At 42.7% G+C, this 20,767-nt stretch overlaps 1 protein-coding gene across 12 annotated transcripts in view; it reads left to right on the top strand.

The window, feature by feature from the left end:
* cdh4 (cadherin 4, type 1, R-cadherin (retinal)) overlaps positions 1-19,383 on the top strand; it is a 141,299-nt gene extending 121,916 nt beyond the window's left edge. For 10 of the 12 annotated variants that reach the window (XM_085924541.1, XM_085924550.1, XM_085924547.1 and 7 more), the window contains 10 exons: positions 3,704-3,876; positions 8,920-9,057; positions 10,746-10,931; positions 11,180-11,433; positions 13,471-13,622; positions 15,759-15,995; positions 17,224-17,457; positions 18,004-18,143; positions 18,948-19,112; positions 19,177-19,383. In XM_085924541.1, the coding sequence (XP_085780667.1) occupies positions 3,704-3,876; positions 8,920-9,057; positions 10,746-10,931; positions 11,180-11,433; positions 13,471-13,622; positions 15,759-15,995; positions 17,224-17,457; positions 18,004-18,143; positions 18,948-19,112; positions 19,177-19,383 (1,886 nt within the window). The remainder of the gene's footprint in view (positions 1-3,703; positions 3,877-8,919; positions 9,058-10,745; positions 10,932-11,179; positions 11,434-13,470; positions 13,623-15,758; positions 15,996-17,223; positions 17,458-18,003; positions 18,144-18,947; positions 19,113-19,176) is intronic. The other 2 variants (XM_085924545.1, XM_085924540.1) reach the window with 1 other exon arrangement.
* Positions 19,384-20,767: the final 1,384 nt, after the last annotated feature.

The following is a 20,767-nucleotide window of genomic DNA, read 5'->3' as shown; positions in this document are numbered from 1 at the left end:
TTGAATGCAGGTTTGATGAGAATGTGTTTTGTCAACCAAATTAATGAAGGGTTTCGTCTACGACGTAGTTGCTCCTGTCTGTGTTTGAGGTAAAACAAGTCATGTTTTGTGTTATTGCTTCCTGAATAGATTTGTTTTAATTAGGAAGCAAGGTTGAAGATCACAAGAAAGTATTTTGCTACACGAATAATGGATCCAGTTAAGGTTCACTTAAGGTCAAATTGCGCTTTGGAAACAATCCTTAACAATGAAATACATTTTAATTGAATAATAACCTGTTTTTTACGATTCAGATATGAAATTATCTAGTTGTTCAACTGAAGTTGTGCAAAAAGAAATAAAAAAGAACAAGGCATTAAAGCATAAATATTTACTTTTACACATCTTTTTTTCAGATTTATCCAACTACTGGCAAGTAAAGGAGAACATGCACGCACCACACACACCCATATAGCAAGCAGCATCGTCTGCAGACACACTTATCAAAGGTTCAGTGAAGCACTACAGCATATCTCCCAAAGTAATGTAGCATGAAAGCCACCAAAGAGATCTACCGGGAAGCATTACCGTCACCAGATGTTACACCGTGAGGGAAGCAAAGCAACAGCAAACATCAATTTGAGCCAGCTTTGTTTGTCACCTCGCCACACCACCAAACGTGCGCGCATGGCTCCAGAATAAAAAAAATTAACGGTCCTGAAATGATTTTGATGGCCATCTGTGTGGTTCGTTTCCGGCTCACTTGAAGTCACTCTTTGTATTGACAATTCATACATACAAAATAAATACGGTAAATATATAAAAGAAAAAGCTAACATAATATATATGGAAAAGCTAAAAACATGCAAAGGCTGATAACAATCTATGTATTATTACTTTTTGTACAGGAACGTGTTTTGATGACAGGCAGTGATTTTGGAGCCTTGTTATACCTGGCGACGTTTTTTAAAAATGATTTATTCAAATTCGACAGGCCTGATGACAACACTGTTTGTTGCGCTGTGACAAATCTAAAATGGGTTTTATTTTCACTGTACGGGGACTTTCAATTTACAAAGTAATTATGAAAAATGAACACCTCCATTTATAGACCTATTCACTCTCATGAGAGTTCAGATTTTTTAAGTCATCAATTCTGACCTAATATGTGAAACATTAAGTCATGTATTTGATTTCATTACATGTACAGCAGTTACAGAATTAACAGTGATCATCGCCCTCTTCCTATTTTTCATCTCATCCACAGTGTACACAGGGTCGAATGATTAAATCCATCGCTCTGGACAATCTCGCATTTAGTAGTCAGCTGTATTAGCAGGCGAGGTGCTAGTCGCACTTCGACGACACTTGCAGCTGATAATGATTTTGCTGACTGAAAAAGTAAGGAGGATGTGGAAGAGACTATATTGGTAACTGTGATACAGTGTAAGTGTCACACAAAAGTGTTATCAAAAAGGTGTTTAATCTGCCATAGTCAATAAAAAAGTGATATCTTGTAAATCCATAAAACTTAGAGAATAAGTGTCAAACTCATTTTTGTCGCGGGCTGCATTGATGGCCATTATGACTGTCAATGCCATATATTATTTACAGTAAAGGCTACACAGCAAACTGATGAATGACTCGTTTTGACTAGTCAAAACTGTGAAAATTGTTTAAAAAGATGAAGGGTAATAAAAATTCCTAGCAATATTTCTATATTTGAAAAGTGAAGACAATTTATAATTTTACTAATAACACAAAGTCGATGCAAAATTGGTCTTCGCGGGCCACATAAAATGATGTGGCGGGCCGTATCTGGGCCCCGGGGCCTTGAGTTTGACACGCTAAGGCTTAGATTTTTTCATTTATTTTTTTTATTATGACTGGAATTCATATTTAGATTTTGGCATTTAATATGACTTTTCTGGTCACAAAATATTAGACACACACTGTAATCTTCTCTGATAAACTCAGAACTGCTGTTTTGTAATCAGTTGTTGCATATTAGAAATCAAGAACTGATTAGAATGGAAAACAATTCAAAGAATGGATTCGAAGCCTACAACAGGATGCCTTTTTCTCCTCTAAACGATTTGTGTGACTGAAAGTATGCAATTACGTCAGTTCATCTTGCCAAACTGTCCGAGACTCTGCCGTATTTTGAAAATCCCCTCTTGCATGGAATGCGACCTTTGCAATGGCTGCCAGTGACCTTATGCGGTAATGGCGAGTTTCCAAAGTTACTTTCCTTTTTGTTCCTCTGGGAGCAACGGGCTCCATTAGAGGCTATCAGCACCCTGCGTCGCCTCATTGTTTCCCGTAAGATTCACTATTTCAGCCTTTTCTCCTGACTTGCTTTCCCTCCTCAACCTGCACTTCCACCCCAATTTCTCCTGCTCCGATAAGACTCTCATGGCTGCTCACTTTGTGGATTTCCACTTTGTTAATTCCCCTCTTCACTTTTGATTTGGCGATATCATACCGTTTGTTGATATCTAGCCTTCTTTCTCTAATTTCTTCAAACATGGGAGGAAGAAGTTGATTCTGGCAGAAAGCGTGGAAGAGCCTCATATAGGTCACGAATAACACACGAGCAAAATGACCAATAATATTTGCATTTGCCAGCAGAAAAAAAGTGTTCACCTCCAGTGATTTTGGTGAAAAAGCAATTAGGATTCGGTATTAGTATTCAAATTAAAGAGGAATTAAACAGGCTCTGAGATGAACCCTTTTGGGCATGGCGGGCGTCTTTGTATATGAGATGAGGCGATCATGAATCTTCTTATTATAATGAAAGGTAGTAGAGCCAAAATGTGAAGAGGCTGATCATATTTTCCAGAAATTTGACCTTTTTTTCCACTTTTGACATTCTTTCAACTGTCAACTTTTTCTTTCTGGATATGCCAAACTCTGCTTTCTAACCTAATGAGGTTTGAAATGGAATTCTTGGCTACAATTACGCTGTCACGGGGATGTACCTGCTGACTTTTCTTTGACTTTGACAGTCTTGGAAATATGAAAAAATATGGATTGAAAATATATTCATATTTACTAACGACAATTTCCTGTGAAACCTCTGAGGTCCAGCACGGACACTGATCAGCCTTGATTTTATCGGGAAAAAAAGTTAGTTGAAGAAAATCCAGCCTTTTTTCACTGTCAGCTCACTCTAGCATTTTTACATTACATAAGCCTCTTTTTTTTTTTTTTTTTTATCCCATCAGCAGCAACATCCTGCAATTGACAACATTTTCACAGAAACTCAGCCAGAAATTTCTCCTTGTTCCAGCACAAAGTGTTTCTAATTGCGCGGTCAAACTGGAAGACCCATCTAGCAAACATGTATTCATCAATAATTGCCCTCAGGAAGGCTGCAGAAACAAAATGACCTCTCGCAGTAACATGTGGACTGCGTACATAGACCCCCTGAACACAAACACACTCAGCCTTGACTCATTTTGACGATCCCTACTATGATAAAAGCAGCAGTACTTTGCCTCATATTGGGATTCATATGGAAGCAAAGTTCTAAACTGTTTACCCGCAAAAAAATGAGAATAGCAAAACCTAACATGTACGTCATTTTCAAGCTTTCTCATTCTTTATACTTCAACCAATGTTTATATTCTGAGCTCGTGTTTATGCTTGACTTTTGTCATTTATTTAAAGCAATGATTTGAAAGTGATTTGTTTTAGACGTCATCATGTTTTCTGTGGGCAGGCTCGTCTGTTATGCAAGTGACAGCCAGCGACTCGGATGACGCCACCACGGCAAACGGCATGGTCCGCTACCGCATTCTCTCGCAGACGCCCCACAGCCCCATCCCCAATATGTTCACCATCAACAGCGAGACTGGAGACATTGTCACAGTTGCAGCTGGTCTGGACAGAGAGGTTTGTGGAACACATTTGAAAAGAACCGGGATACTGTGACCGAGCATGTAACTTCATTTACTTGGATATTAAAAACTAATTTCCCTCATTGAAATGAATTGAAATGAATTTAATCAGTTCCAGCCCCCAAAATAACTCAAAACAGTCTCATGGTCAGTACTGTTAGAAACAAAGGAGCCCGCCATTTTTTGTCTACGACCAACCTGTAATGAATCCACGGCCCAATTTTGGGCCCTGGCCCACCAGTTGAGAACCAGTGCTTTAAAATATTCATCCATGTCTCAGCCAAAAATTGCCAGACTATAATTTTTAGTTTGGTCTTCAGAAAAGAAAACTTTCAAGACATGAAATGCTAACTGACTGCCAAGTGATTGTCAACAAATAACCAACCTAATGACAAAGAAACTCTAAAGATAAACAGAACAGTTATTGCTACTGATGGGTTTTTTAGAATTTCACTGTCCTTGTATATTTTATTTTTCTTACTCCGTAAACCTAACAGCACAACTTGTCCCACTTCCACCCGACTCTTCTAACGAGGGAGATCACTCAGGGTTCATCTATGTCCATGCCTTGCGGGTGGTTTAGGCATTTTTCTTGCTGTAAGAAACTCGAATGGGAATGCGAATAATAAATCCAGGGAAACATTTAAATTTGTATGCCGTCGTAATGAGTGTAATTTCATCTTGTAACTTACTTGGTTGATTTTTACAACGGGCATAAAAGCACTATTGATTGTATCTCATAATGTTTATATTCTGAGACGTCTCACTGGTCCCTCTCAGCACTAAACCCAGTGAGCCAACACTTTTGAAATGAAAGCTGCGTGTAACAGTAGAAAGTAAGCATGTTTTGAAAAGTTACACTTAAAGGACAAAACCTGAACAAAATATTTCCTTTTAATGTTCATTCCTTGTCTGCGGTTGGCATGCTGACGATGTTTATGGAACACTATCAGAGTTGAGTGAACATGAGCCACCTTTGTGTTCCTGCTCTTATTTTAGTCCATGCAGAAGTGATAGCTGCTGATGGGAGGCCGAGAAAAGCGATTGATCTGAACACATCCTGCCAAACCAGGTCCTACCTTTCCTGTGATTAGGCTTCTCACACGAAAGGTGTGACTGCGAGTGCACCCGCCTGCTGTTCAGCTCGTTAAATCAAACACTCTTAGTTACACGGACACATCGAAATTTTGTTTCCTACTATCCCACGGTGACGACATATTACATATTATAAATATATATATAGATTATATTATATTGATCCACGGACAAACAAAACATTCAAGTAAACAACACAAAAAGTAAAAACAAGAAGGCACATACAATGAATAAATAAGAGCGATGAATAAAAAATAAATAAATAAGATGAGCAAAAATGGAGCAAGTGTGCATAGAGCAGACAGTCAGAATATAGCGCAAAAGTACAGGAGGAGCTTTACAGCCTTCCATATCGCTTCCTCTTACAGTTGAGCTAATCCTCATCCACCACAGTGGTGTTTAATTAGAATATTCATATGCTAATTAACAGGTGAAGCAGTTTGTCTTATAGTGAGGAGATGGGGTTACATGGGCTTTCGCCTAGTTATCGCTTCCCCTGACATTACTGAACGCCAATTATTGTTATAAGCATTCTCTGCCAATAACCTCCCTCGGGCTCGCTCCACTCAACCCACGTGTTTCCACATGCTTCATTTGACAGCCTTAGTCATCTTGCTTTGTGTTAATCATGCCAGCCTAAGATGACTTGGGGTATTGAAATCAAGAGGAGTTTGTCTAGCTATCTATCAATCAATCAATCAATCAATCAATCAATCTATCTATCTATCTATCTATCTATCTATCTATCTATCTATCTATCTATCTATCTAGCTAGCTAGCTAGCTAGCTAGCTATCTAGCTATCTATCCATCTATAGATTGATAAAGATTGATACATATATATCCATATATGCACATACCGTATTTTCCTGACTATAAGTTGCTCCAGAGTATAAGTCACACCAGCCATAAAATGCATAATAAAGAAGAAAAAGACATATATAAATCGCACCGGAGTATAAATCGCATTTTTGCAACTTATAGTCCGGAAAATACGGTACATATTATACATATTGGAGTTTACGTACATATCAGAGTTTACATTGAGCTCTCGTTTTCAAGTTGGAAACTGCCAACTCAACTATACAATGCAAGAAATGTCTATTGGACGTCGCTAAGATCCTCAGTATGCTCAAGCCAGCCACATTTTGGTTCCACAGCTGGCAAGATAACATTCTTTGTAAGCAGCGGCTGGCCTGGCAAAGACAACCGCTGTCTTTCATTAGCCCAGAATGTCTCAATTCCCCCAAGCCCGGAGCCTCCAACAGTCTGGTATGGTACGATGTGATGTGGCTCTTTGCCAGACTGTCCGCACCGCTGTTGCCAAGCCGATGCAGGACTACGCGGCCTGTGCTGGCTGCAGGCGATGAGTTCCCACAATCTGGCTCTATTAGTGCGTTTGCATTCCACCTGGAGAAGAATGCATGCTTAAAGTGGGCCGGGGTGGGAGCTGTATGGTCTATGTGAGTTGGAGTTATGTTAACTGGATGTTAGTCTGCACCAGCCAATCCCCTGGAGAATTGTGAGCAGGTTGCTGAATGAGAAGTAATGATGCATGGAGGTGGATGAGGCCATTTTGGAGCCAACACTGAATCAAGAGAGGTGAAAAAGATGTTCTCAGTGTAGTGTCAACTTTGCATTGACCTTTTCTTGAGAAACTTTTCTTTTGTTGCTGGGTTGCAACCACTTCTGACACTTTTCACAAATAGGCAGAAAATGAAAGATTTACTTTGATGATATGAAATACTTCATACTGTAGTGCCCAGACTGATTTAACCAATCTGACTAGCTCGCTAATGCTATTTCTTTCTTTGACTAAGTGATGCAACAAACTCATTGTTGCTTCTCCACCCACTAAGATGTGATGTAATTATTTCCAAAAGGCTTTTAATGGATGTGTTAAAAACCTTTCACTGATGGTTTCTATGTTCAACAAGGTGTCCTTGTCACTTTTGTTTAGCTTCTCTTTCTCCCTGTGTTTTCTTCTTGGAGGATTCTGTACTTGTCGTGTTCCTGTTTAATTCATCACATTCTGGCTCATATGGTAGCAGCTTCTATACATACACAAATGGGCAAAACGTGGAACCCCTGTGTTAATCAAAGATATGTAATAATAATAATAATGGATGCCTTTTTCAGTATTTCATTTTTTATATCTCGTCGACCAACTACATTGCTGCGCTGGCCCACTTGATGACACCCAAAAAAGAATGCATTTCAACAGGAAATGGGAAAAGCACAACCCTCAGTTTCTCATTTTTTTAAAAAGTTAACTAAATACATTGTGCTTTTCTGTTATCATATACTAATTATTGTGTAATAAAAATAAGGAAAACGATATTTGCCGCAAATGAACTCAACGTTTTCCCAACGCTACTTACTCGCCTGATGTAAAATACACAAAGTTCTTAATTGTGGACCAATGGTAAGAGGTTTTCAAAGTCAGCTTTCAGTGGCGTAAAACACACTTTGGATATACGCAGAATGCTTTGGGATTTGGGGAAAATGTGCTGGACTCTAATTGAACTGCTCAGCGTTTCTACAGGACTCATTAGAGAGCCTCTTACTAGGTTTTTTGGCCACTTTTAGACTACAAAGTGCACTTGGCTGTGTTCGTGTGCGTTCACGTGTTTCCCACCTGTTCCATCACACCGGACCATTAGTCGATACGCATGTGTGCATTAGAAGGGCCATGAACACCCAAATAGCCTCCGATGAGAGATTAAAAAAATACTGCAGGTGCGAGAATGCATCTTTCTCATCCCCAATTATATGAGAGCTCCACCTGCTGGCAGTCGTCAAAGAAATAAGCAATAGTTTCCGCTGCAGTCTTTGTATCGATATAAGTATGTGACTGGATCTATTTGAGACTGCCAAGGGAGTCATTTAGTCCGAAGTGCTTTATGAAGGCGATCTCTTATTGATATTTCATTACATCTCTGATAGAGGTCAGGTTGGGATCAATCATTAATACGACTGTGTGGGTGTGGAGCAATGAGCGTTTGCGTACTTCATGAAATTCACCTAATGACCTCTTTTGGGTTTCACTAAATGTCTTGTGATGCAAGTGGATCTACAATAAGATGCAATATTAATTCCCCCCAAAAACGTTGTTTCAGAGAATGTGCAAGGACGTGGTTAGTGAGAGTTCAAGAGACTAAGATGAGAGGAAGATGTGATGCAGAAAGGGGATCAAATGAGCCGCAGAACACCACTGAACAAAAGCGCCCAATAAACTCGAAATAAACGAAAATGATCTGGCAAAGGCCTCGCTACCCGACCGTGGCGGCACGACCCCCTGCCCCCCCGTCCCCCATCTTTGCAAAGAGCTGCTTTTATTATCCTTCCCTTCAGACACTTCCTGACATTAGTACAGCTTATCGAGAAGCTTTTTTTAGAACACACATAGCCAGCACAAGGATGAATAAGGCAAATGTATAGTCAGTCAACAGTAGATTATCAACGAGCTACTCTGTACGTGTTCAACAAAGCAGTCGGCTCTGCTGACTCTGACCTGTCCTTGACGTCCATTCTCTGCTCCTCTATCTCTGCACCCTGACTCAGTAAAGGACTGCATCGTCTTAGAAAGAGACCACTCAATCGCTGTGAATACTGCAACCATTGCTATGGGTGCACAAACACTGACACTTGTGGATTGTGCATGAAGATACATACAGTATGTTCTTATTGGTCCGTTTTCAGAACCATGGACAGCCACCACAGTGAGCCATTGAAGGTGCTGTTTTCATGGAGTGACTGTTTTGTGTGCTGCCGTGTATTATGGCACACACGAGTTCAGGGCAAGACTTCTTAACATTTAACCATCTTTTCACGTATGATACAGTCAATTTGTCATTTGTGCGGTAGAAAAATGACATTGAAGATATCTGCTGGCTGTCCATGTTTGTTGATGTTTCCTTGTTTCTCTCCACTTCTCTTTCCAGAAAGTCTCCCAGTACACTATTATTGTCCAAGCCACTGACATGGAAGGAAACTTGAACTTTGGCTTGTCCAACACAGCCACAGCCTTGATCTCCATCACAGACATCAACGACAATCCCCCAGAACTGACAGTCAGGACGGTGAGTTCAAAACGAAGAAACTGAGCAAACATTTTGAGCTTCCTGCTCCTGAGGGGAAAACTATCTCAGCAAGATTTGGTATTACATAATACCTTCATGCTCTATTAACACCACAAGACAGAAATAAGACGATATATAACCCATATATTGTGTCTTGTATTCTGAAAGTCAAGAGATGGTGTTACTTTCTGCATCAAAAGCCACAGGCGATGTAAGCAGTGTCAGCATCACACAGTGTGATCTCCGTCCCCTCGGCTTTGCTGTCGTCCGCCGCATGCCAGGACAGTTCCAGTCGCACGCTCTGATAAGAGCTCCCCAGATGTCAGCAAACGAGAGCGCCGGCGCGCTCCTCGCTCGCACAACCTCCATCTGTGTTGCTGGCCGTTGACGCTGGTCCTCATGATAGCAGTCAACAGCAGTAGTGTTGCGCATCAACAAAAGTTGTGACACTTACGCCATGTATCGCAACAACTGGCACTTTACCTTTTCCTTAACTTTCTGATTTAAGTTTATCATTGATGTGGACACATTGAATTGAATCTTGTAATCGGGCCCAAAAAAATCTCTTTTAATTGGATGCCAACGTTGGTGCTATGTGTCCACCCGTGTCCTCCGAATCAAAACGGAAAGCTGAAGCACTGAAATACCTGAAAGAGGATGAGAACGTTTGATTTTTGATTCACGATTTCCTCTGCTGCTCTCCGCTTTGATGTGAGTTTAAAAGCAGCAGGAATGCAAAGCGACTTGGCTGTGTGAGGTGGCAAAATAAGAATAATGTTACAAGCTGGTTCCTCAGTGTTCCTTCCTCATCACACCGCTGTGAAGCCACAGCAGCCATCTACTGCTACTGCTGAAAAAGCTTTTAGTGTAGTAGCATTTTATTTCATGCTAATTGAATCATTAATTTTGCATTGCTCTTGCTAAATACTTTGTCAGGTTTTCTAACCGCCATTGCCATCCTCATGGGTCTCAACTCTTATATAAGGTTTATTAATTTCTATCATTGTTTATATTTTTTATTTTATCTGGACAGCACAGGAGCCTTGAAAGCATCGTGTCATCAATAAGTTTTATGGCATTTGAATGAGGTTTTTACCGATTTACTTTTCGATTCCATTTGCAAAGTGCACTCGAGTCCCTTGTAACAATTAACGTTTGCCCCACGCTCGTTCACATTTCTGTTGAGAGAGTGGCCATTTTGCACGCTGCCCTCACTTCCAATCCGCATCATTAAGTGTGCCTCTGAGAGCGTCTCTTCCATTTGGCTGAGTGACAGCATGGCCAAACTGGCTTGGAAGGTTTTTAGTTGTTTGTGCTAAAAGCTTGGGGCGAACATGAAACAGAGGCGCTCGCAAGCCAGTGCTGCATTTTTAAATTTCAGTCCCCGTGCTTGTCGCCTGGGCCGTACTTCAGGGCATGGCAGGAGGAGAGGTAGAGATGCGAGGAAGTTGGGGCTCAAGCGCAAAGAAGAGGTAGCTCAGATGCTACTTGAGTCCGATAAAGATGAGGCTGTTAGTGAACAGCAGAATTCTGTCCAGTCATCTGAGATAAGCTCCAGCTCACTCACAACCTGAGCGAGAACAAATAGTGTCCAAATTGGATAATGAATGGATTGGACAAATGTACAAAAATGTGGTTGTTGTTGCATCCATGTATTGTCAATTTGTCCTCTTCATGTTGCTATGCAGTTTTCCGGAGAGGTGCCAGAGAACAAAGTGAATGTGGTGGTGGCCAACCTGACGGTGGTGGACCGGGATCAGCCTCATAGTCCCAACTGGAACGCGGTGTACCGTATTGTCAGCGGAGACCCTTCCGGACATTTCACCATCCGCACAAACCCCGTCACCAATGAGGGCATGCTGACTGTAATTAAGGTGACTCTTGATGAAATGTCTTTTAGATCAGAGGTCCCCAACCACCGGGCCGCGGTAATAAACAAATAATAACTAGAAGAGAGAAGCAGGGTGGGGGTGAGAGTGGACAGGTTTGGTGAACCCCTGGCCTCGGGTCAAATCAGAGCAGGGGAGGTTTTACGATGTTGGGGACCACTGTTTTAGATTATCATCTTTGTCATCTGAGAAATCATTTGTTTACCTGATCTCCTCTCATGCATCCTCTCCAGCCGGTGGACTTTGAGATGAACCGGGCTTTTATGCTGACCGTGGTGGTGTCCAATCAAGCCCACTTGGCCAGTGGCATCCAGTCATCGCTCCAGTCCACTGCCGGTGTCACCATCTCAGTTCAGGATGTGAACGAGCCTCCCGTTTTCCCGGTTAACCCCAAACTGATCCGCTTTGAGGAGGGCGTTTCGGCAGGGACGACGCTTACCGTGTTTTCAGCTCAGGACCCGGACCACTTTGTTCATCAGATCGTCAGGTACTAGCAGAATATTACCTTCCATTATCATGGATATTGTAAACCAAGAAATACAAAGAAACCACTGAGCCATGTTTTCCACCAATATGACCACAAGGGCGGCGCAATAAAAATCCCTGATTGGAGGTCTTAATCCAAACTCCCGTTTTTCTAGAAAGTCAGCTGGGATTGGCTCAATCCTCTCAAATTCCAAAGATATCATAATGGGGCTCACATTGATTTGGGATCAGTAAATCGAGACAAAGTTGTGATTGCTAAAATCAAATTAATGTAGGTTTCTTTAGCCCACTTGTAAAATAGTCCAAATTGATCTAAATCTCACATACAAGTGAGTTGGCGTGGCCAAACATGACTTTAAATTCCCATACTCACTCGTTTTCATTAAAAGTCATTTAAAGGTTAAAGCCTGACTTGATTACTTCTTAGCGCATAGTGAGTTTGTTCTCAGTTTGGTGCCGCTCTGATCCACGGGGAGCACTTGCACCAAAGTTCACGCTTCTCCTTCAACACCGCACGCTGACATTCTCAAGCGGCTCTCCATGCCCAAACTTTAAGATAGTGTCGCCTCCCGGTTGTCTGGTGCGGTGTGAAGAGGTCATCGTATAACGAGTGGGACGTCGGGCCATCATCCTCCTAATTGATTATGTTGGCCATCGGTGGGAACGTGGCCGACCCGCGTTGCGCCGCCCAGGCATCGACCCCGCACACCAGACACTCCCACGTGCAGTCCGAGGCCCGGCGGCTTCATTCTACTCTGTCGCGAGTGCCACTGAGAGCCATTGATTTTTCTTAATGTCACTCAGATGACCTCTTCCACCCACAAACCACCGAGCGCATATGTTTAGCACCAAAGTGGCCTTCTTGTCAACACCTAGAAATGGCCACTTTTGTTTTCATACAAATGGCGTTTGAGTGTCGCATTTATATTTTTGCTTACATGTCACTCAGCGAGAGAGGCAACCCCCTTTTGCGCTCCGTCTTTTGCTCCCACTGACTACTGGCCTTTTTCTTCTTTGTCAGTGTGGTGGTGTTATTGATATGAGCTCAGAGTTGCTGTCTCCACCACAGCAGCTTGCCAGCAGATGCTTCGTCTGCCGCTCGGTTCGGGTGACCTTGCGTGAACCCCCCACACACGTGCACAGAAAAGACTCTGAAATGCTCAAAGGTAGCCCCACAAACACCAGTAAGTGGTGAATGGGAAAGGAGCCAGATTGGCTTTTTGAGGTTCTTGCTTTTTCTTTGAGGAAAGATTCCTTTTCGAGAAGAGCTTTGAGGCCATTAGCCATCTGGTTTGCCCGTTAACACGGCTCTCTGTAGGATATCATCCACATTTTTGTTTTGAAATGTTGGAAGATAGCAACTTCTTTGTCGTACGTCCATGACAGTTGTAGTGACTTTGGGCTTGTCCCATCGAGTCGCTGGCATCAATGACAATTTTTATTCTGGATACCCCTCCTGGCACAACCCAACCACTTTTTTAATTGGGTGGCAAAGTCTTTTGCTGTTTTCTTTTTTCAATCACAGAAAATCCCTCTCCCTTGGTCGTTAAGGCAGTCGTTAATTGTCATCTGTAATTGTGGTTGTCAGTTTCAGCTCTGTCAACCTTGTCGCATCAGCGACGACGGAGGTTGCAGTTTGTACTCGTGGGTATGAAGAGCGGTGCAGTCGAGAATGTTGTTCAACAGCTTTGCGTGATGCGTTCATGTTTCTGTGCTAATTAACTGCCACAGGATACTTGGCTAACATATGTTGATCTCCACGTGGAGCTGCACTTTTCAAAGGGTACAAACCTGATGGGTATTTCAGGCATACAAATATCTTGAGAATCGATACAGTCCCTTTGGGTGTAAATAACATTACAGCCTTTATTTTTGTGCCCAGCACAAGTTTAGCAAAGGGTCAAACTCTACACTCAGGAGGGCTCAACCAAACTCTTCTTTCATAGAACAGTGTAAGCTAGTTACCATTTACATAGGAGGAAAATGTAAATATTGTAAACGTTGATGCATTTGTCTTTTTGGACGAATGTGTGCACAGATATTCAAAGCTGTCAGATCCCGCTAACTGGCTGAGGATCAACAGGACCAATGGTCAGATAACGACAATGGCCCTACTTGACCGAGAATCCATGTTTGTGAAAAACAACATATATGAGGCCACATTTCTGGCCTTCGACAATGGTAAGTCTGGTAAGTGAGGATGGCAGCGTTTGCTCAACATAACCAAAAATATTTTTTTTAAACATGCCCTTTTTTTATCAACTTGGACCACAGGAATCAAATTGAAGGCCTGTTTGCCATTATAATAAATAAATTGTTTTGATCTCATGTTTCTGGGCATACGGATTTGGTCTTATCCTGTTGGAAAAAAAATACTAGACTGAAAAGTGACTTTGTTTCTTTATTTTAACCAGTTTTACAAACATTTCTTTTCACTGAATAGTTTCTATTTCTTGTGACTTGTAATTCAGTATGTTGGTAATATACATACAAACAATCAAACGCAGATGCAATTGTGTATATGTGATAATATTATTTGATTACACATTACAAAATATTTTTTGTCAGCCCTCTGATGAAAACCGTAACTCCAATGCATTTCGACATAGAAATGAGCTAGCTCGACACCACTGCACTTAGACGACGCTAATTAAAGACATCGTTCGTCAACAAAGTTTATTGATTAGGCCCACGTGATTACATTCATTCAAAGGTCACGGCAGCCAGCTCCAAGTGCAAATTACAACCTCAAGCATATTCAATTAGATTTTTTTTTCAAGTCATCAGTTTCTTGCAATAGTGCAGCATGAATAATGCGATGGCTGCGGCTTGTCACGGATGAGTCTCACGCAGCCCACGTCGAGCAAATAATAGTAAAATGAATGTCAATGTCAACAGCTTGTATTTAGCACAAGAGTTTACAACCAACTAAGCGCTTGCAATAGAGAAGGTCGCTCTCTATGTAAGACCCAGGTGTTGCGATTCAAGCGAGAGATCAAGCGCACCGACTCAAAGTGTCATCAGCCGATTGATTGCCGTGCCCACGGTATCCACCCGGATTGAATTGGTTAACTTATTCCGCTCAAGCCAAAAGGAAGCAACAAAGCTCCCAGCCAATCATAAGTGACAAAACGGTCGATGAGCCCCGAAGCCTTTTGGTAATCGACTTTTTACATAGTTTATGCACCAACTTGCTGTCTGGGAGAGTGTTAAAGTAACACTGACGATTTTCTGTGAGAAAGTCTCTTTGCATCACTAATTTAGTCGAGCTTCCTGACCGTGTGTGGGGAAGGGCCGCATGTTGCTCAAGGCAGCAATATACGCCATTGCGGCCTGTTTTTTTTGCAGCAGAGCAGCATGTTTAGTTTCCAACACAAAGTCAACACATCAGATGAAATGAAATCAAATTGCTTCCTGAATTTCCTGAATCTAGTTTTTATTTGTTTCAATGATCGATTCGTCTATCTTTCTTAAAATGTCATTTCTTTACCCAAAAACTCAAACCAAACTTAACAGTGTGTTCTTCAAAAGTTAGGTTTTGTGTGATTAATGTTAATGTAAAAGCAAGTTTCAATACTCATCCTTGTTCATAAGAGAAAGCCAAAGTCATCAGCTGACCACTTTAGTGAGGCCTGTAAAGCTTCTGTCGTCGGACAAGCAAAGGCTTGCGTAAGACGTTTTTACAAACATTCTGCAAAAAGTTCACTTATTTGCTCAAAAGTCCTTTTTCTTCATTGTGGGTGGCGTTTTTTTTTTTTGATCGGATCCTTTTGGACAAGTCTCTGCTTCCAGCTTTGTGGAAACAGTTTGATTAAAGTTTTCTTCTGTTCTGCGCTCATGAATTTGGCATAACTGGCAAGAGCCATCAAGGGATTCTCAGATGACTTTGAAGTGCAAGCGCTTGACAGCCCTGACCGCAACCTTTAGGATGTGTCGAATGTCGAGAGCGAGCCAGGCCCTCTAGTCCGTCATCCAACGCCCTCAAATGGTTTTCTGGACAAATGAGCAAAAATTCGCCAACATCTTGTAGAATATAGAAGCTACTGTAGGATTAGGATACAGGATTCTACTCTAGAATAATTATTATTGTTACTATTATTATTATAGTATGTAAAATTATAATAATAAACAATTATAATACTAGCAGTGCTGTGCAAAGATAACAGCGTCATTGCCAGACTGCCTCCAAGTCTTCTTATGTTTTTTTTATGCCATCTGCATGGGTTTTCTTCTCACCTCCATTACCTCGCCCTCATCTACCTTAGAGACTCCTCCGGTGTTTTCCCTCCTACCTAATTTGACCAAGTTGCTCTCCTGTCTATCCAGGCTCGCCTCAAGCAAGCGGGACAGGAACCCTCCAGATCTACTTGATCGATGTGAATGATAACCCGCCCGTGCTGATACCTCAGGAGGCGCAAGTGTGCCAGCGGGCACGCCCAAACTCCAAGATCAATATCACAGCTTCAGACGCTGATTCAGACCCCAATGTGGGACCGTTTGGTTTTGATCTACCGGCCTATCCTCCCAGTTTGCGTCGTAATTGGACCATTACCAGACTCAGCGGTGAGATCATGCTTGACATTGTCTTCATAATATGGAGGATTCGGTGATTGTACAATCGGCATGTCAAATTTACGAAATGCTAGCTAATTATTTTGACCAACTGGTTCCATGAATGTCAAGTAAACAGTCAGGTGCAAAACCTAAACAAAAGAAGGGTTTCCGAATAGGGTTTTAAAACATGGTTAGGGTCTCCAACTAGGTTTTAAAACTAGGGTTAGGGTTTCCAGTGAGGGTTTCAAACTACTTTTAGGGTTTCTAAGATTAGGGTTTCTAACTGGGCTTTCAAACTAGGGTTAGGGTTTCCGACTAGGGTTTCCGACCAGTTTTGGGATCCCTAATTAGGGTTTCAAACGAGGGTTAGGGTTTCCGACGAGGGTTTTAAAGCGCCGGTAGGGTTCCAAACTAGGTTTTAAAACTAGGGTTAGGGTTTCAGGGAGGGTTTCAAACTACTTTTAGGGTTTCTAAGATTAGGGTTTCTAACTGGGCTTTCAAACTAGGGTTAGGGTTTCCGACTAGGGTTTCCGACCAGTTTTGGGATCCCTAATTAGGGTTTCAAACGAGGGTTAGGGTTTCCGACGAGGGTTTTAAAGCGCCGGTAGGGTTCCAAACTAGGTTTTAAAACTAGGGTTAGGGTTTCCAGCGAGGGTTTCAAACTACTTTTAGGGTTTCTAAGATTAGGGTTTCTAACTGGGCTTTCAAACTAGGGTTAGGGTTTCCGACAAGGGTTTCCGACCAGTTTTGGGATCCCTAATTAGAGCTTCAAACGAGGGTTAGGGTTTCCGAATAGGGTTTTAAAACATGGTTAAGGTCTCCAACTAGATTTTAAAACCAGGGTTAGGGTTGCTCGGAGCTCCCCGAGCAAAACTTTGACAAAATGTCTCAGAGTGAGAGATACAGGTTGCATCCAGCATTGACATATGATCTATCATTTGTGACAAACGAGATCTATTCACATCCCCTTGTCCCCCGAGTAACCCATCTGTCAACTAATCCACTCGGATGAATGTATCACAACACTTGCCTTGAGGACAAAGCTGATTACACACTTGAAATCGTCTCCCACTGGAAGTCACGGCTCCATGTTGACGGATTCGTGCATACTGAAAGTTGCATTGCCGTTAAGTCGTAAACGTGCCTGTAACTCTAATATAACGAGGAAAAACAGAAATCGAGTGTGCGCTTACTCGTAACGATTCACATTGACTTCATGTCCTGACATTCTTTCCAGGCGACCATGCTCAGCTGAGGTTAAGGATTCCATACTTGGAGGCCGGTGTGTACGAGATTCCCATCACCGTGTCCGACTCCGGGAACCCTCAGCTTTCCAACCGCTCCATGATCCGAGTCAAAGTGTGTCCGTGTGACGACAACGGGGACTGCAGCGCCACGGGGGCTGTCGCAGCCGCCGGCCTCGGCACAGGCGCCATCATCGCCATACTCATCTGTATCATTGTGCTACTCAGTAAGTACGACTAACTGAATGAAACAACAGAAGTGTCATTCATGGAGTCTTTATTTTGGACTGATTTTCTTCCTCCTTTATAGCAGCTTTTCATTGGCCTTTTGAGCCAATGAAGTCTTCCTGGTAACGCAAGGCCACATAAATGTTTAACGTGAGCAGGAAATAAAGGCCAAGCAATTCTCTTCATCCTTCTCGCTGTATTCTCATTTCTATCGTGACGGTTAATAATTAATTTGTTTTTTTCAATTTGAATTTTGAAAATGCCAAACAAAGCATCGGCCTTAGAAATGGCTTTTGGGGGGAGGCATTCAAAATTTTCCAGGATTTTTTTTTCCACAACCCCATGCCCTCCCCGTTGCCCAACAAGCACATAGCACATTTATCAACACTTTCCTTGACACCCCCCTCCCCCTTTCCAGAATAAAAGTCAAGCTGTACCACTGTATCAAAGCGATTAGTGGCATCACACTCTTAAGTTTTGATCATGAATGCTATTTTGAGATTTCAAACACGCAGCTCAAAATCTTTGGTGTGTGTTCCTTGCAGGCATGGTTCTCTTGTTTGTGGTGTGGATGAAACGCAGAGAGAAGGAGAAGCAGGCAAAGCCACTTCTCATCGATCCTGAAGACGACGTCAGAGACAACATCCTCAAATATGATGAGGAAGGTGGAGGAGAAGAGGATCAGGTATGTCGGGAATGCAGTCACCAAAATCACAAAAGGCTGTTATCAGACACGAGCAATTTGGACATGATGAACACAAAAGTCCCATTAACTTCGGGAGAAGAACTCCCTGGTGGTGTATAACTCAACAAGACTTGGCAAATCGAGGTCAGCAAGACTGCATGTTTATTTTGCGCGGAGCAGAAAATGCTTTTCTCATAGCAAGATCAAGAATGTTTGCTCTCTTTTATTTCTATTCACCAATACTTTCCATGACGAAAATGCCCAGACACACTAACCAGTCATGTAGTCTTCTCAGAAAGGTGGCTGCACCACCACTTTTCCCTCGAGCATGACCTCACGATGACTCGTGAACTGCAAAACAAAATCTTAGCAAATGACTGTGATATAGAATGTAGTTATTTATCCTGACAGAAACTGTTGGTGAATAATAATTAGGAAAGATCAAGCTCTTCACAATAATGAACATATATATTGCCACCAAATGAGTGCAACAACATTTGCGTCTCAAGAGAATGTGTGGGTGTAAGCGTGCGACAAGCAAAGAAATTCAAGTGTATGAGAGTGGGGGTTTTCAACTCCACAGTAATTATTAATGCGCAATGTATAGCTTCTGAATCTCGTCTGAGGACGACAGAGAGAGATGAACCACCTGCAATACCGCCATGGACCGCTAAAGGCCCACGGACCACCGGTTGACAATCCTTGCGCATTGATGAGATAGTTGATGGGATTCGTAAAATATTGCATCCTCAGATCTTCCAATTCTTACAGACAGACTTTGGAATATTTTGCACCTTTGTCCAGGACTATGACCTGAGCCAGCTCCAGCAACCAGAGTCTTTGGACCACATCATCAGTAAACCGGTGGGAGTACGCCGAGTGGATGAGAGGCCTGTCATCCCGGAGTCGCAGTATCCTGTCAGACCCAGTCTGCCCCACCCAGGAGACATCGGAGATTTCATTCATGATGTACGACATACCTACATTGTGTCCCACTCAAAAACCCGTCACAATGAATCTCTCACATCTCCAGGGTCTTCGGGCAGCAGACAACGACCCCACGGCGCCGCCCTACGACTCCCTGCTGGTGTTTGACTACGAGGGTAATGGTTCGACCGCTGGCTCAGTCAGCTCGCTCAACTCCACCAACTCTGGTGACCAAGACTACGACTACCTCAACGACTGGGGCCCTCGCTTCAAGAAGCTGGCGGACCTCTACGGGGGAGGGGACGATGACTGAGAGCGAAGGAGGGGATGGGGTGGGCGGGGACGGCTTGCGAGAGGGCGGCGGGGTTCTCCGGAGTGAGGCGGCTCATTTGGACGGACGCACCCCCCCCGGAAAGCACGGGTACAAGCCGGAGACGTGACCCAGGTTGGAGACATGTGAGGAGTGGACCCTTACATGGGCTGTTGAAGCTCACTGGAAACATGAAGTCCACTGCAACTGTATTCTGGCTTTATACTTTTCAAATTTGTCCGTATTGTTCTCTTTCTTTTGTTGTTGTTGTACTCTCACCGTGCTGGACCCCGAACTCTCTGGGGACAAATCAAGGCGGTAGTGAGAGGCGCACCTCCTGAACTTAAGCTTTGATTGATTGTTCAAAAGAAAATGACCACGTCTTGCTTTAGTCTCACGCTGAAGAGAATGTTTCTGGGGATATGCCCTGTCACTCTCTCAACTTGAATTTCCTTAGAACAGAAGCACTGTCATTTTATAAAGTGCCTTTTGTGGTGTGATTTTTGTATCAGACTCCTGCTATCTCAGGATCGGTTGCCATTCATGCAGTACGGGAGAGGTCTTTCACGTGCGTCATCGCCAACCCTTCGGCCCTCTGCCTTGCCCGTCACTATCCCCTGAAACCCCGCCCCCTCCCCTTCAGCGCAGTCCAGGAGAGAAAGGCACAACCAGGGCACACTATTCACGCTCACGGGAAACAAGGCCCGAAGTTAGCGAGGACAAACCTCTTGCCCAAGGAGTTGTTCTGTTTCTCGGTCACAAGTATCACACAAATCCAGGGACGAGCCGGTATTGTGTTACATCATTTTTATACTGATTTGGGATTTGTAAATTTGGTGGAGAATGCCTGCCTTTCCTCTGTGGACTCAGACATTTAGGGAGCCTTGATGTTGAGATGTTTGCCTGCCCTCTATGGTTGTTGTGTTGCTTTCTCCGCACTTGTTAAGCTTCTATTGGCATGATCTGAAGAAAGCGGGGACCTTAAGTGACTCAGAATCAAGGCCCGAAGCATTATCGACACCTTTAACATTCCCGTTTTTTACAGTCCAACGACAGTCTTGGAAGGTGCATGATTTTTTTTTTTCCAAGTTTTTCTTCAAATCACTTGTTAGTATGTGGTGAGAATGTGAAAATAGTCAACAGAAACTGTATAAATATACTCTGTATAAAGACACTGAAAAAATAAAAACACTGTAACATACATCATTTTCAAGTAGTGATGAAATTTGCTGCCGGTTTTGGTTAAAGGAGCTTTTTGCTTTGCTAGTGTTCTGCATTTCAAATGCTGTCTTTGCTCTCTTATTTTAAAAATACTCCTCTCAGATACAAAACTCACATTTTCCCTTCACTCTGGGAGACGAAACGTTCACGAGCCATGCCCGTGGAA

Source organism: Syngnathus leptorhynchus, chromosome 11 (genome assembly GCF_054491065.1).
Source record: "Syngnathus leptorhynchus isolate UIUO chromosome 11, UIUO_Slep, whole genome shotgun sequence".
In the NCBI taxonomy this organism is placed as follows: Eukaryota; Metazoa; Chordata; class Actinopteri; order Syngnathiformes; family Syngnathidae; genus Syngnathus; species Syngnathus leptorhynchus.
Note: the sequence above shows the minus strand (reverse complement) of the source record. Positions and strands in the feature narration are given on the sequence as shown.